Source organism: Podarcis gaigeae (genome assembly GCF_964106915.1).
Source record: "Podarcis gaigeae genome assembly, chromosome: 15".
NCBI lineage: Eukaryota > Metazoa > Chordata > Lepidosauria > Squamata > Lacertidae > Podarcis > Podarcis gaigeae.
This window is the reverse complement of record NC_139692.1, coordinates 732,095-747,502: the sequence shown is the minus strand read 5'-3', so window position 1 is coordinate 747,502 and position 15,408 is coordinate 732,095. Positions and strand designations below refer to the sequence as shown.

General features: G+C 47.1%; 1 protein-coding gene across 1 annotated transcript; it reads left to right on the top strand.

The window, feature by feature from the left end:
* Positions 1 to 1,639: 1,639 nt before the first annotated feature.
* On the top strand, positions 1,640 to 14,505 carry HTRA4 (HtrA serine peptidase 4; the record flags this gene model as incomplete). Its single annotated transcript, XM_083714245.1, has 9 exons — positions 1,640 to 2,243; positions 3,516 to 3,615; positions 7,091 to 7,295; positions 7,604 to 7,798; positions 8,852 to 8,884; positions 9,102 to 9,216; positions 9,610 to 9,667; positions 10,223 to 10,318; positions 14,316 to 14,505. The coding sequence occupies 9 exons, from the start codon at positions 1,640 to 1,642 to the stop codon at positions 14,479 to 14,481; spliced, it is 1,572 nt and encodes a 523-aa protein (XP_083570371.1). The 3' UTR covers positions 14,482 to 14,505.
* Positions 14,506 to 15,408: the final 903 nt, after the last annotated feature.

Sequence of the window (15,408 nt, the reverse complement as noted above, 5' to 3'; positions counted from 1 at the left end):
TAATTTTTTTTCTCTGAGCAAAATTTATATGGTACAATTGCTTGATCCAAACAAGTAATTGGGGATAACTGTTTTAATAAAACAGACCAAACATTTTAATGTGTTTTTCTTCCTGCCTTGGCTGTATGGAGTAATTTAAGATGTCATTACTTTTTAAATCATGCAAATTATAAATTAGTATTTTCCTGCTTAGCAGCGACAACAACTGGTTATGTAACCACTCCAAGAGTGTGCAGGGTATGTAATTTACATGAGGGCTATTTACCAAGCACAGTATTTGGTTCGGACCCTGATTCAACATTTCAGAAAAGAGCACAATTCAGTCCAAAGTGCAACTTGCAGTCTGAATACCAGTTCAGAAAACCAATGCTTTGTGCCTCCCCTATTCACTATTGTGTGTCGGGGGGGGGGGGCTATCCAGTTTTAAAACAATGGTATGCCTCCTGATGTTCTCTTATTTGTTCTACATCAATATCCCACCTTTGGAGGTAGAACAAAGGATGGGACTTTCATCTCTGCAAAGTAGGCCACATTTAGTGAGCACAAAGGTCACCTCTCCATCCTCCAGACAATCACAGTTCAAGGACACCTTCCAGCTGCCCAAAAGAACTCCCAGGGCTGGAAAGGGGGCAAGTCCGGAGGGGCCACATTTGGCCCCAACGCCCAAGGTTCCCCACTCCTAAGGTAAAATGATCTCAAGGGTATCTCCTTCACTGAATCCTTGAAAATTGCTGGTGGTCTTGATCATGGCAGGCCCTTTAATAAACTCCCCCCCAATAAAAACATACATTAATTGTATTTTAAAAACCAAAATCTTGCCTTTATATTGAGAAAGTTAAAAGCAATTTTATTTTCTTCAGCACTGGCAACATTGAAAAAAAGGTGTGCTGTATTGTGGAAAGTGGGGGCCCAAGCCAAGCCACTGAAAAAGGACCCTTAATTTGTTGGTTCTCAAACTTTTTTCTCTGGTCCACACTTTCAGGAAAAAATTTGCTCACGCCACACTCAACTTTTTACTGATAAGACATTGGGAAACAAAAAGAAACAACAACCAGCAGTGCTTGATTTATAACACAGTACACGACTACTTTATAATATGATAATGGGGGATATACCCCCCCATAACATACCACACTGAAATGTTCAAAGATTTGATTGTCCTTGAATCTTCCGCCCAACTTGCCATCCTCTCCACACCCTTGAGAACCACTATTTTAACTGGTAAAATGCTAGGGGGGTGGGAAGAGTCTACTTATTCTGGGCCCAGAGAGTCGCCTGCCTAAGGCCACTTTGACCTCCACTGGCTTACCAGTGCAGGGCCAAGCATCAGGGCCTTTCCATGGACCACCTCAAAAAGGGTTCCAGACCACACAACATCTGTGGACTAGAATTTAAGAAGGTCTGATCTAGACAGTCTTCCCAAGCCCTTTGCTGTGCCAGGTGCCTAATTGCGGCTAGTTTGACTACAAACTCTGCTATTCGTCACTATAGCGCCTTATTTTCTTGCCCTGCAGTTTCCATCCTTGAGAAAGTGATCAGGAGTGGAGTCGACAGGAAAATCAACACTAAGGCGTATCTTTTCCCCCTGTGCAAAACAACCTACACTCATATTTAAGAAATCTACACATTTTCTAAAACGATGTGCTTGACCCTGGAACGAATGGATATATTCAGCATTTCGCTTTCTGTTTTGGACAGTGCGCGGCCCCTCCTGCGATTGCGCCCCGAGGGCCTCCCTTTCCCCGCCCGCCCGCCCGCCCGCCGGGCTATAAGGCGCCGTCGGCGCGGCCGTCGAGCAGAGGTGGGCCCCTTCTTGGCCATGGCGGCTCCGCGGCTCCGCTGGCTGCTGGGGGCGCTGCTGGCCGTGGCGGCCGCCCCGTCGCCGCCCTGCCCGCCGACGTGCGAGCCGGAGCGCTGCCCCGGGCGCTCGGCGCTGGCCTGCTCGGCGGCCGGCGGGGAGCTGCGGCCCGACCGCTGCGGCTGCTGCTGGGAGTGCGCGGGCGGGGAAGGGCAGCCGTGCGCCCCGGGCGGGCGCTGCGCCCGCGGACTGGCCTGCCGGAGGCCGCCGGGCGGAGGCGGCGCGCGCGGCACCTGCTGGTGCGCTGAGTCCCCGCTGGCCGTGTGCGGCAGCGACGGGCGCACCTACCGGAGCCTGTGCCACCTGCGCGCCGAGAACCAGCAGGCCGGCCGTCGGAGGGAGCTGCCTGTCATCGCCGTCCAGAAGGGCGGCTGCGGAGAAAAAGGTGCGCAACCCGCCGAGATGTCCGGGCCGGGAGAGCTTTCAGAGCAGCAGTCGGGTTGGCCGAGGAGGGAGAGCAGCAGCCTCCCAGGCAGTCTACCTGGGAAGGCCAGCTGCCGGGGAGACTCGGCAGATCATCTCCCGACTCGAGCCTTACGCTTCTCAGCGGAGTCCGCTCCCGGCTTCAGCCACTGGCGAACAAGTGCAGAGTCCTCAGAAGAGGAACGTCTGTGAAGCCATTTGGGGGACTGGCGGCTGAATTTATGGATGGATTGCTTGAGGTGACGTCGTCTCAACTGCTGAGCCCCAAGTTAGGATTTTGGGCTCTTCTTTTCCTGCAAATGCTAGAAGTGAATTCTTAGCTTATTCAAATGTTGCAAAAAGGAAGGAATCTGTCCCCTATGAACTGACTCCCTTAGGAAGCTGTTCTAGTTAACCCAAGGTTGCCTGCAGCAGCCTTTTCTACCCAGGCACTCTTCAGAGTTTGGCACAGGTATTACAATTCCCATCAGCTAGGATAGTTCATGGCTAGGGATGAGGGGAGTTGCAATCCAATAAAATCTGGTCCACTTTGATCCTTTCTGCATACACTTTATGTGTCCTTTGTGTATTTCTTTTGTGTCAGGTGCAGACTGTAGAGCAGGCAATCTCAATCCATGGTCTGTGGACCACACTTGGTCTGCAAACTTCATCCAGGTGTTCTGTGATATGTCTGGCTTTGTGGCTGAACATGGAAGATGGCACATTTATTGTAGTGCATATTAATCTTTAATCTTTGTGTTATTAATTGTAATACAGTTAAATACAATGTACATTACAGTTGCTGCAACAGACAGAAAAAACATTAAATGATTTTTAAGTGGTCCATGAGGTGGGGCTGGAGTGGAGTTTGGGAACCTCTGCTGTAGAGCAGGGGAGAGTGGATCTATCAATAGCCTTGTAGTGATTTACAGTAGGTAAGCAAGACTCCTCTCAGCTCCCTAATTTTGAAAGAAAGCAGCTGTAGCGGAAAACCAGGAGTGGCTTTTCATGTGACAGGACTGAAAACAAATGCCTGGGCTAAGCATATGCCCAGAGGCCCCTTGCTCCATATTTCTAAGAATATGTTGCCATTCCGCTGCTCTCTTGCATCTTCCTCCAGCTAGAGGCTCTCTGGGATCCAGTATAAAAACAAAATATATCCTGCCAGCCTGAAGTTTGCCTGTCCCTGCTTGCAGAGCATGTTGAGATCCAACTTTGTATTGGACAAGTGCCAGACACATCCCTTTCTTCACAGGTCTTGTGGACCCCAACAGTCTGCGATACAAGTTCAACTTTATTGCTGATGTGGTGGAGAAGATTGCTCCTGCCGTAGTGCACTTGGAACTCTTCCGCAGGTAAGCTCCATTAGTTAGAGGGAGAAATTAGCCACTTGTCTGCCCATTAACTTTTTTTGCAGAGGTTATTCCTTGGTCAACTGTGGCGCTATAGGAGCTCCCTCACCCAGCTCTTTAAAGCAGGCATAGGCAAACTCAGCCCTCCAGATGTTTTGGGACTACAACTCCCATCATCCCTAGCTAACAGGACCAGTGGTCAGGGATGATGGGAGTTGTAGTCCCAAAACATCTGGAGGGCTGAGTTTGCCTATGCCTGCTTTAAAGCCAGGAGCTTCAGCCAAAGCAGTGAATGAGGCCATTTTCAGCCTGGGGGAAGGGTGGTCTTGTGTGGTGATGCTTAAGACATAGTCGCCACGGCTTGCACACTTTTGTTTTATTTTATTACAGCAGCATATTGAACCTTGGTCACTTGGTTTAAGAAATCTTGGTCAGTTCAACATATGAGTTTTAAATGATTAATGAATCAATTGAATCTGCATACATTTGTTTGTAAATAAAAACAGTTTTTGAATAATGTAACCATATTTTAAACAATGCATGGTTGTGCGGCAGCAGGGCACCATGCAATGTGAGAGAGAATGCCTTTTCTAATATGGCCATTGGGGTTTTTAGAAATCAGAAACCATCAATTTTTTAAAAAAAGGTTTCCCAGTTCAGAGGCACCTTTCCAGTCAGTACAAATATTATTTTTAATCAATTAATCCATCTGATTGCTCAACAAAGCCTGCAAAGTGCAACTAAGCTATGTAATATGAAGGCACTTGATTGAGGCTGCAACGCTAACTGCCTAGTGATTCCTGCTGGAGGGTTTTAGGAGATGGTGGAGGTGCCCTCTGCCAGCAGAAAAGCACTGCCTTGGTGTGGCCCCTGAGAAAGAGCTCGAGAGCTTCAAACTGGGCATTTGAAGGGCAAGGCAGAGCTGATGATGGATCTCCGTAATCCAAAGTAAATCCAATCTTCTCAGGCCGCACCAGCATGGAGCTGGTGTAATTAATTTCTCTCCATTGCCCTCAAATGAGGATGGATGGGAATTAATTAAATTTTACTGATACGTTATCTTCCACCTAGAAGAGCTTTTGACATGGAAATAGATCCACTGCTTCATTTTAGGATTACTAAGCAATTTGAAGGCAAATATTTCCATTAGCTGACTGCCCTGATTAAAGCTTGGCTTAATTTTTATTTGAGTTATTGTCTGATAGGATATAGTACAGTCAGAAGTACTATGCATGGATAACTTAGGAGCAGATCTGAAACAGCTTTCAATGGGCATAATGCCATAATCAATGGGCTTAAGCATATAGTTTAGTACAGTGGTACCTCGGGTTAAGTACTTAATTCGTTCTGGAGGTCCATTCTTAACCTGAAACTGTTCTTAACCTGAAGCACCACTTTAGCTAATGGGGCCTCCCGATGCCACTGCGCTGCCAGAGCACAATTTCTGATCTCATCCTGAAGCAAAGTTCTTAACCCGAGGTACTATTTCTGGGTTAGCGAAGTCTGTAACCTGAAGCATATGTAACCCGAGGTTCCACTGTATTGGATTATGACCAAAGTTTTTTTTAGCTCCAGAAGACCCCATCAGCCACCTGGAGACTCAACTTGGGACCTTCTGCAAGCAAAACATGTACCTGGTCACTGAGCTGCATCACTTCCCTTTATTTTCTTGTTTTTATATCAAACTTTGAACTATTGAGTGGTACAAACATGGATGTTATATGGGAATTAGTTAGATTTGCAGAAGCTCATATGCCTAAAGAGCTTTCCTCTTAAATATGATTTGCAGTGTGAAGGTCATCCTCCTCTCCTCTGCTGTCTTGTATGGAAAGTTTGTTGTTGTTAATACTTATTTATTTATTTATACATACTGTCAGAGCCACCCGTGGTCCCAGCTCACAAGAGACCAAAATCCAGTCCAAGTTATATACAAAAGGTTTTATTGAAGAACATTGTTGTCGTTACATCCAGGCTCTGTGGCTCAGCATCTGTTACCCTTAGATGTTTGAAGTCCCCTCTGAGTCAGTCCCGCCCCTGCACCAGCTTAAGAGGCTTGTACTGCTCCACCTTTTCCTCTCCTTCCTTTTCCGCAGGGTCTTCCTGCCCCCCTGTGCTCCCTCCCTTCGGGACTCCCCCGAGGCTGAGTCTTCTGACGCCTGCTCCCCCCTCCTTCGTGCTTTGGGACCAGGCTCCTCCTCAGGGCTCTCCTCATTTCCGCGCGCCTCCACATTTGAACTTGGCGCGCGTACGTTGCTTCTGACCTTCCTTTCGACCGTTACGCTACTCTCGGTACTACACTCCTCCCCTTCCTGCAGGACGTTCTGCTCCGAACTCCTTCCCCTCTCTGCTCCCTGTTCTGCTCCTCCTGACACACTGGTAACTCCACCCCCTTCACTCCGTTCCGACGGAGAGGCCGGTCCCGATCTCCAACCCCCACTGGGGATTCCCTCTTCGTTCCCCTGCTTCTGACTGCTTCCCTCTCTACTGCCCCTTGGCCTGACCAGGGGGGCTCCCTTTTGGGAATCCTCGGATTCACTTGACGGACTCACTGACAACCTCGGGTCATCGTCGTCCTCTTCCTCGTCACCCTGGGACCCCTCCCCCTCGCTCTCTGTCCCTGAAACCCTGACACATACATACATACATACATACATACATACATACATTACATACATACCCTGCCCATCTGGCTGGATTTCCCCAGCCACTCTGAGTGGCTCCCAACAGAATATTTAAAAAGCGATAAAATATCAAACATTAAAAACTTCCCTGAACAGGGCTGGCTTCAGGTGTTTTTGGTACCTATTTGTATTTTGTTAATCAAAAGCTAAAGAGTAGGACAGATACAGTATTTGCAGAGCAGGCTCTTCACTTCCAGCATAAGCCTAGATTTGTCCTGATTTTGCAAGTTTATGCAACGTGCAGACCTTCCAGCAAGATGAGAGATGCTGGGTGAAATGTGTGAGTCTTGCTTTTTCTCCTGGACAGGCCAAACAGTTTTAAAAACACTGCATTCAGCTTTCACCTCATGCTATTTTCTTACTTTTTTTTTAAAAAAAAAAGCAAACATTTTTATGGATGTTGCAAAATTGTTATGTAACATAGGTATGTTGGTGGCATGACAGATGCTGGCCAGTCAGACTCCTGCATTGCTTGCTTTTTCCCATTGAAGTGGATATGTTTCTCCTTCATGCTGTACTTGCCCCAAGCTTGTCACAGGGAAGGAAATGTTACATTTGGACTGATTTGTTGGCAGGGTAAACAGTCTCACTGCTCTAAACATGCTATATCTCCAGCCTCATTGCTCAGACCTTTGTTTTTACCTGTTTTAAACATGCGTTAATTTTATTTTTAATTGTATTAATCTGTTGCTGGGCTTTGAGAGGAAGGGTGGGATACAAATTGAAATGATAAATGAATGAATGCAGATTTTTGTGGCTAGCGGTAGTGAATTTGTCTCTGTGTGACCCTGTGGCAGGTCACCTTACACAAACAAAGAAGTCCTGGTATCCAGCGGTTCGGGCTTCATTGTGTCCGAGGATGGCCTGATCCTCACCAACGCCCATGTTCTCACCAACAAGCATAGGATCAAAGTGGAGCTCCAGAATGGCCACCAGTTTGATGCCAAGGTGAAAGATGTTGACCACAAACTGGACATCGCCCTGATCAAAATAGACCCCCAGGTGAGAACGGCTTTGTTTCTCAGCAGGACAAGAAACCCCCAAGGCTCAGACTCTTTCTTGTCATATTACAGTGGTGTAAAGAGGGTGGCAGAATTCATTCCATAAACTGGGCTGGTATTTGAGAGAGCAGAATCGAAGAAGGCCACTACAACTGCTGCCTCTCAAGCCTGCCGGTCCACACACTAGCTACTTATGGGCAGGAAGAAACAATGGTAGCTTCTCTGCCTACAAACTAGTCTGAATTGCCACAGGGGACCAGGTGAGTGACCCCTTTAAAAAATAAAAACCATATTTTAAACCCTGTGCAGATGGCCCTCCCAGTCCTCCTGCTGGGCAAGTCCTCTGAGCTGCGTCCTGGGGAGTTTGTGGTGGCTCTGGGCAGCCCTTTCTCCCTGCAAAACACAGTGACAACGGGAATTGTGAGCAGCACGCAGAGAGATGGGAAGGAGCTTGGCCTTAAGGACTCCGACATGGAATACATCCAGACTGACGCCATTATAAATGTAAGAGACTCGGGGGGGGGGGGGAGACGCTCCTCCAGCTCAAATGTGGCAGTCAGTAGCATTGCTGCCAGGAAGTTTGGTGAAGTTTTGGTTTGCCATTCTTCTTGGGTTTCTCCTTCTGTCTTGCATGCATGCCCGCCTTCTCTTTGATCTTGCAGTGGGTAGAAATGAATGAGGAGGGATTCTTTGAGGCTTGGGGAACCTCTAGCCTCCAAGCCAAATTTGGCCCCTGAGTTTCCCTCAAAACCACACTCCCCTGCCCCACCTCAACGTCATAATACCTGTAGGACTGCCAACATGCCATTGGGAGCCTTAAAGGGTGCTTCTGATAGTTCCTTGGAAAAGAGGCTTGTCGTTTGCACCAGTCAGCCGGTTGCCAGTGACAGCCTGCCCAATGAGATATCCACAGGGAGCTCCATAGCGCAGCCAAGCCCTGCCAGGAAATGGAGCTTGAAGCAGCACAAATCACCTGATTGGCAGCTACTTCAAGCTTGCTGAGACCAGTGGGGACCCTGCCCAAGGGGGGCTTCAAGTCAGCACCAATCAGCAGTAACTTCAAGCAATGCTTGCTTGGCCTTTGAGTTTCCATGGTTGTACAATTTGCCGTGCTGCAAGAGAAAAATGGGTCCTCTGACATTGTGTCGTGTTGACAAGCAAGTGCGACTCTGCCAGGGATGGGGGATCTGTTCTGACCCACTTGGATATTCAGGCAGGCACATATTTACATATACATTTTTGCTTCTTTGAAATGTGTTTGTCAGGGACCTTAAGTTCTATAGGAGAAACTGTTTCCATGAGTGCACAGAAGCACAGGTGGGGCCTGGGGTGGGAGCAGATGGTTGAGAAGCTGAAGCCAAGTCAGTCAGAGGCTGGGGCTTTTTTAGAGAGTGACTTAACACACTACAAACCTAAGAAAATTCTGATGATTGTAGGCAAAATGGGCTGTAAACTCTTTGGAAGCGCATTGGCAAATGTTCCATCACCTGTGAATTCTGTAAGAAGTGGATTTGGAATGCATTGATTAACCCCCTCTTCAATTCTGTTCTTTTGCAGTATGGGAATTCTGGAGGGCCACTGGTAAACTTGGTAAGATATTATTTTATTGTTCTCACCTCTCATTTTTGTCTAAACTTAAAGTGTGTTTTTCTTTATCATTCTTCCACTAGCCACTATCTGTATTTTTGTGTGTGTATTTAAAAAAAAAAAAACATTTATAGAGGAAATAATGTGATAAGAGAAAAAAGGTGTGAAAGGGGATGGAAATCCTTCCATTTGGCCACAGCAGCTGCTCTCTTTCCATTAGGATGGTGAAGTCATTGGAATGAACACCCTGAAGGTCACAGCCGGCATCTCCTTTGCCATCCCCTCTGATCGAATCCGCCAGTTCCTGGAAGATTATCACAATCGCTACATGAAAGGTAACAGGAAGCCTGTTTCTTGTTTTGTGAGGTAGGGCTCCCACGCAGACACTCCCTGTAGGCAGTAGAAACGGCTGTAACTCAGCGGGAGAGCAACTGCTTTGCACCCCAGGATCAATTGCCAATCTCTCCAGGCAGAGCAGGTAAAGACTCTTCTCTGAATCCCTGGAAAGGAGATTCCCACTTTCTTATGAATATACGTGTTTTTAAGGCTATCAGAGAACCTTCTGTCTAGTTCACACAATCCCTCGGTCCTTTTTTTGAGTGCAGAGCAGGGAAACACCTGCTTGTTTAGGCCTTTGTGTACACAGAGAAAGAGAGGGGGCCAGACCCAACCTGTCCTTTCTTTTCATGACTTTGTTGAGAATGCTTCTAACTCTCATGTCTCTCTAGGGAAGATGAGACCCAAGAAAAAATACCTGGGACTCCGAATGCTCCCTCTCACTTTCAAGTAAGTCTTCAGTCCCACATCCCTGTCTTTCACCTGTGTGGCTCCCGCCTGGCCTCTTGTGTTAGGCCAAGTTCATGTTAGTATTGCATGACTGAAGCCCCCCCAAATAAAGTTATTTGAGTACTCATTTGCTAGTGGTCACTCAGGTCCTGTTCTGTAACCTGCCCCATAAACCATTATTTCCCACCTAGTCCCTAAAACAGCTTAAGTGGGAAACTTAATGTTTGCTCAATAGGTAGAACTTGGGGAAATGTTGACGGTGGTGATGTCCTCAGTGTTCCTCTTTCAAGCTGCCCAGACAAATTCAAACTAGTGAAGGGTGTGCAGTCTCCTCACACCCACCACCAATGCCCATGTATTGTCCCCTGCTGGCAGGGATGTTTCCTGGCAGCACTATCACCAGTTGTGGGGGGAGGGGTTGGGGGAGGCCATGGCTTGTTATACTCACCTCAGTTGTGCTGCTAAACACCTACAGTGTTTTGATTAGATTTGGGATTTCTGCATTTAGTGGGTAGACCACCTGATTGACTATACTGTCCTGATCTCTTCCCTTAGTCTCATCCGTGAACTGAGACGGCGGGACAGGGATTTCCCAGACCTGAGCTCGGGTGTCTATGTCTACGAAGTGATTCAAGGAACAGCAGCTGCAAGGTAAAATATTAATTTCTACCCATCCACATATTATTGGGATTGGATAGAAAGTAAGAGTGCTTGGCTTGCTTCTCTGGGAATGTTTCTGATTTAGAAATGCTGCTCTCACACACACATTCTCTGCAATGATAGTACGGTGCTACCCAATTTCTTGCAGAAAATGTTAAAAAACAAAACTGCAGCACAGAACTGGATCTTGGCCACAGGGACACACCTGTGCTATAAGTCAGCTTTGTTCAGCACCCCCCCCCCCATATTTCATGCATTGATTTAAGTCCCTTAAACCCAGTAGTGAACTACGTTTTAATAACAGCAAAACGGTGTATGTTGTGTTACCTGCATTAAACACTGGACATATTGCAAAGCAAGTGCCCTGCTGTTTAGTTGAGTGACATCGGGGGGGGGGGCGGCTATGATTCTCCACACCTGCTGGAAGCCCTATTCAAGAGATAGACGGGGGCAGCTGATGTTTGAAGAGTGCACTCTGGCTTTGAACCAGTGCAGCGTTTGTTATGGTGGTTCAGGTTGTGAATAAGGGTCAAGCATATTCTTGAAGAGGTAAAAGCCATCCTAGGCAAGTGGTACCAGTCCTCACCAAGCTGCACTGTTTGCCTATCTGAGCAGAGGCACAAAATGTCATCCCTTCAAACTTTATTATGAGGGGGTCTTGCTGAAGCCAGTGAGTGAGCTGTTATTGCATCCAATTCCCTGTTCCCCATGGGATTAAAAAAGAGAGAGAGAAACACTATATTCTTTATGAAGATTTGCACAGAGGTGCATTTACTAAACTGTTTGCATAACCATGGCTCACACGAGTCTTCTAGGAGCAGGAATAATTAGATAGGAAATAGCCCAGGGACAGCCTACCCACTTAGACCCCTCTGTGAATGTTAATCCCCAAGGCGGGCAGGAAACTAGGGCAGACTGAGGCAGCTGTATAAGAGTTCCCTGTAGAAAGGATGTCTTAACAGCCTGCAGGTGTTTTGGACAACAGCTTCCCATCAGTACCAGCTGCTGGAGGAGATGTAGTCAAAAACATCTGGAAGACACTGGGCTGGGGAAGGCTGCTGTACAGAGAAAGGCCTGAGTGAAGATCACAAAGTGTGCAAACTGTTTCCAACTTTAGAACAAACTTAAGGTGGTTTTACAGTAACACTTTTAAAGCAAAACCTAATAATCTGGGTGTACACTAGGCTGGGCAATATGTTGATATATCAGCCAAAACCAGTTTGAAGTTCATTGTGTTGCTCCATATTTGAGCTGGAAATAGTTTGCGAATCACAATGTGTGTAAGGGCTAGGCAATAACTCACCAACTAAACATCACACTAACTCACCAGCTAAACACTACAGTGTTATCAATGTCCTGGCAACTGCAACTACTTAGGGGACTAAAACAGATAAATGGCAATATTTTCGATCATCACACACACAGTTTCAGCAGCAGGCAAGCCAAAATACATCCAAATGATGGCACTCGGGACACTCCAAAGTACGGTGATGAGTCATAGTGAATACAAAAAATCTGGGACTGCCAGCAGGCCTGCTAGGAGACAGAAACAGCTTGCCATGACCGCAGTACATGTCGGCAATAGCGCTGACAACCTGCAAGGCCTCACAGTGGCGGCACAATCAGTGGTAGTCTGCAAGCCCTCATGGCAACAACGGGAGAGGGCAGAAGTAGCAGTGGCATCTTGCAAGGTCTTGCAGTGGCAACGCATTGCACCAATAGTAGTGGCAGCCTGCGAGGCCTCGTGGCAACACCAGCAGTGGGGCTTGCAAGGCCTCGCCATGGTGACAAGAAGTGGCGGTGGCCTGCAAGCTCTCCTGGCAGTAGTGGTAGGCGATGGCAGAAGCTCTGGCAGCCTGCCTTCATGAGGTCTTGCAGGCCACCTCTGCTTCTGCCATCTTCTGCCACAACTGCAAGGCCTCACAGTACTGCTGCCACCGCCATGACAAGGCCTTGCAGGCCATTGTCGCTTTTGCCTCTGCCACAAGGTCTTGCAGGTCACCACTACTGCAGCCACCACAACAAGTCCTCGCAGGCTGCCACCGCTTCTGTTGCCACTGTCCACTACCACAGTGAGGCTTCACATGCTGCTGATTATTGTGCCACTGCCAGGCTGCCACTGCTCCCCCCCCCCCCCCCCGATCATTGATTCTGCCATTGCCAGGCTGCTGCTGCTGCCGCCTCCTAGCAGGCTTGCTGGAAGTCCCAGAGTATTGGTATTCGCTATGACACATCACCAAACTTTGGATTGTTCTGATTACCACCATTTGGTAGCCAAGCCCAAAACCAAAAGTCTCATTTGTATGCATTCTGAATCATAGAATCATAGAGTTGGAAGAGACCACAAGGGCCATCGAGTCCAACCCCCTGCCAAGCAGGAAACACCATCAGAGCACTCCTGACATATGGTTGTCAAGCCTCTGCTTAAAGACCTCCAAAGAAGGAGACTCCACCACACTCCTTGGCAGCAAATTCCACTGTTGAACAGCTCTTACTGTCAGGAAGTTCTTCCTAATGTTTAGGTGGAATCTTCTTTCTTGTAGTTTGGATCCAATGCTCCGTGTCCGCTTCTCTGGAGCAGCAGAAAACAACCTTTCTCCCTCCTCTATGTGACAACCTTTTATATATTTGAACATGGCTATCATATCACCCCTTAACCTCCTCTTCTCCAGGCTAAACATGCCCAGCTCCCTTAGCTGTTCCTCATAAGGCATCGTTTCCAGGCCTTTGACCATTTTGGTTGCCCTCCTCTGGACACGTTCCAGTTTGTCAGTGTCCTTCTTGAACTGTGTTGCCCAGAACTGGACACAGTACTCCAGGTGAGGAGTACTATGCAGCTGGCTTGCCTGCTGCTGCAAGTACCATGAGGTGAATACAGTGGTACCTCGGGTTACATACGCTTCAGGTTACAGACTCTACTAACTCAGAAATAGTGCTTCAGGTTAAAGAAGAAGAGGAGGAGGAGTTTGGATTTGATATCCCGCCTTTCACTCCCTTTAAGGAGTCTCAAAGCGGCTAACATTCTCCTTTCCCTTTCTCCCCCACAACAAACACTCTGTGAGGTGAGTGGGGCTGAGAGACTTCAAGGAAGTGTGACTGGCCCAAGGTCACCCAGCAGCTGCATGTGGAGGAGCGGAGACGCGAACCCGGTTCCCCAGGATTATGAGACTACCGCTCTTAACCACTACACCACACTGGAACTTTGCTTCAGGATAAGAACAGGAATTGTGTTTCGGCGGCGCGGCAGCAGCAGGAGGCCCCATTAGCTAAAGTGGTGCTTCAGGTTAAGAACAGTTTCAGGTTAAGAACAGACCTCCGGAACGAATTAAGTATTTAACCCAAGGTACCACTGTATAATGGTCAGGGGTCCCTTTACCTTTACCACTGTATAATAATTTATCAGTTTTAGACCCTTAACTAGTAGCAGTTGCCAGGACATTGTCCTATTTGCCTCTGAGTAGTTCTTCCTTTTTTGATACATCGATATATCGCAATGTTTAGCTGGTGATATATCGCAATATTGAAAACCAGTTATCACCCAGCCCTAGTGCACTCTCCTGGGGACAGATGTTGGGCAGCTGCTTCCACCCCAGATACTTGTCTGTCAAAATGTGACTGCATCTCACACACTTTCTATGCTGAATTACAGGGACAGCTGTGATGCAGCCCTGAGGGCAGATGTTCATACAATTCCCTTTAGCCCAAAGAAGTTTTGTACTGACATCCAGTACTCTGAAAGATTCCCATGTTGACACATGGCCACTAAAGGTGGTAAGGTCTCTCCTAAGATAGGAGTCCCTGCAGTGCTTCTTCCAAAGCAACCTGTGCTTCTTTTAGAAGTTATGTGTGCAGTAGGAGAAAGGGGCCAACCTGAAAGAGTACTTGATAAGGGGAAACTAAGGCTATCTAACAGTTTGGCCACAATAAAAAGCAAGTGTGCCATAATCAAATGCTTCCTATATTTTAACATTTCTGTCTTTGGTTGCAGTGCTGGCTTGCAAGATGGTGATGTCATTATAGCAATTAATGGGAAAACAGTCACTTCAACCCGAGATGTAACAGACACTGTTCAAAACAGTGGCACCCTCTCCATTGTTGTACGGCGAGGAAACGAAGATCTCATTGTGACAGTTACACCTGATGAAATTGATTAAAAAAAGGTGCCCTCTGCAGAAAAAGTTTGTGTTGAAATCCTAAATTGCTGTATACTCTTATCAGAAACAGTTTATGAAAGAACTGTACAAAGTGGAAACATACTTGTAGCTCTTAGTTTTCCAGTATGAACAAATCAAATATTTCAAATAGAAAATGGACAAGCCATTTTCTTTCTTTTTTAAAAAATACTCATTTAAGTGAGACAAAACAGTTAAGCGGGGGTAGGAATTCCTTTCAATCACAGATCTCCGCAGCTGAAGGTCACCTTGTGCAATGCCCCTTCTACACACAAACAGAGATTTAACTCGACATCCCGTTTTCTAGTGGGCCAACTGAAGAGCTGAAGGTGTGCCAAATGTTGGAGGTTGCCTGCAATACAAGAATTAAGTTTAATACAGACCTATCCAGGTGCAGGGCTGGCAGGTGCCATTAAGGCCACTTCAGTCTTGAGAATGCCGGCTCTGGTGGATATTCCTTCCCAACACCATGAAGCAAAGGCAAAATATGATAGGTAAGTATCTCCTCCAAGGTGAGGAGATTAAGCACCTACTCTCCAAGTCATGGGTAGGCAAACTAAGGCCCAGGGGCTGGATCCAGCCCAAACGCCTTTTCAATCCAGCCCGCAGACGGTCCGGGAATCAGCATGTTTTTACATGAGTAGAATGTGTCCTTTTATTTAAAATGCATCTCTGGGTTATTTGTGGGGCATAGAAATTTGTTCACCTCCCCAAAAAAAACACACAGTCCAGCCCCACAAGGTCTGAGGGACATTGGACCAGCCCCCTGCTGAAAAAGTTTGCTGACCTTTGCTCCAAGTTATAGTACTTGCCAATCTCTTGATGGGAACAAAGAAGCTTTTCAGAATACCCATCCCCATGCCACTTCCAGTTATTGCTCTAGAACATAATTTTTATAACAATTTCAAA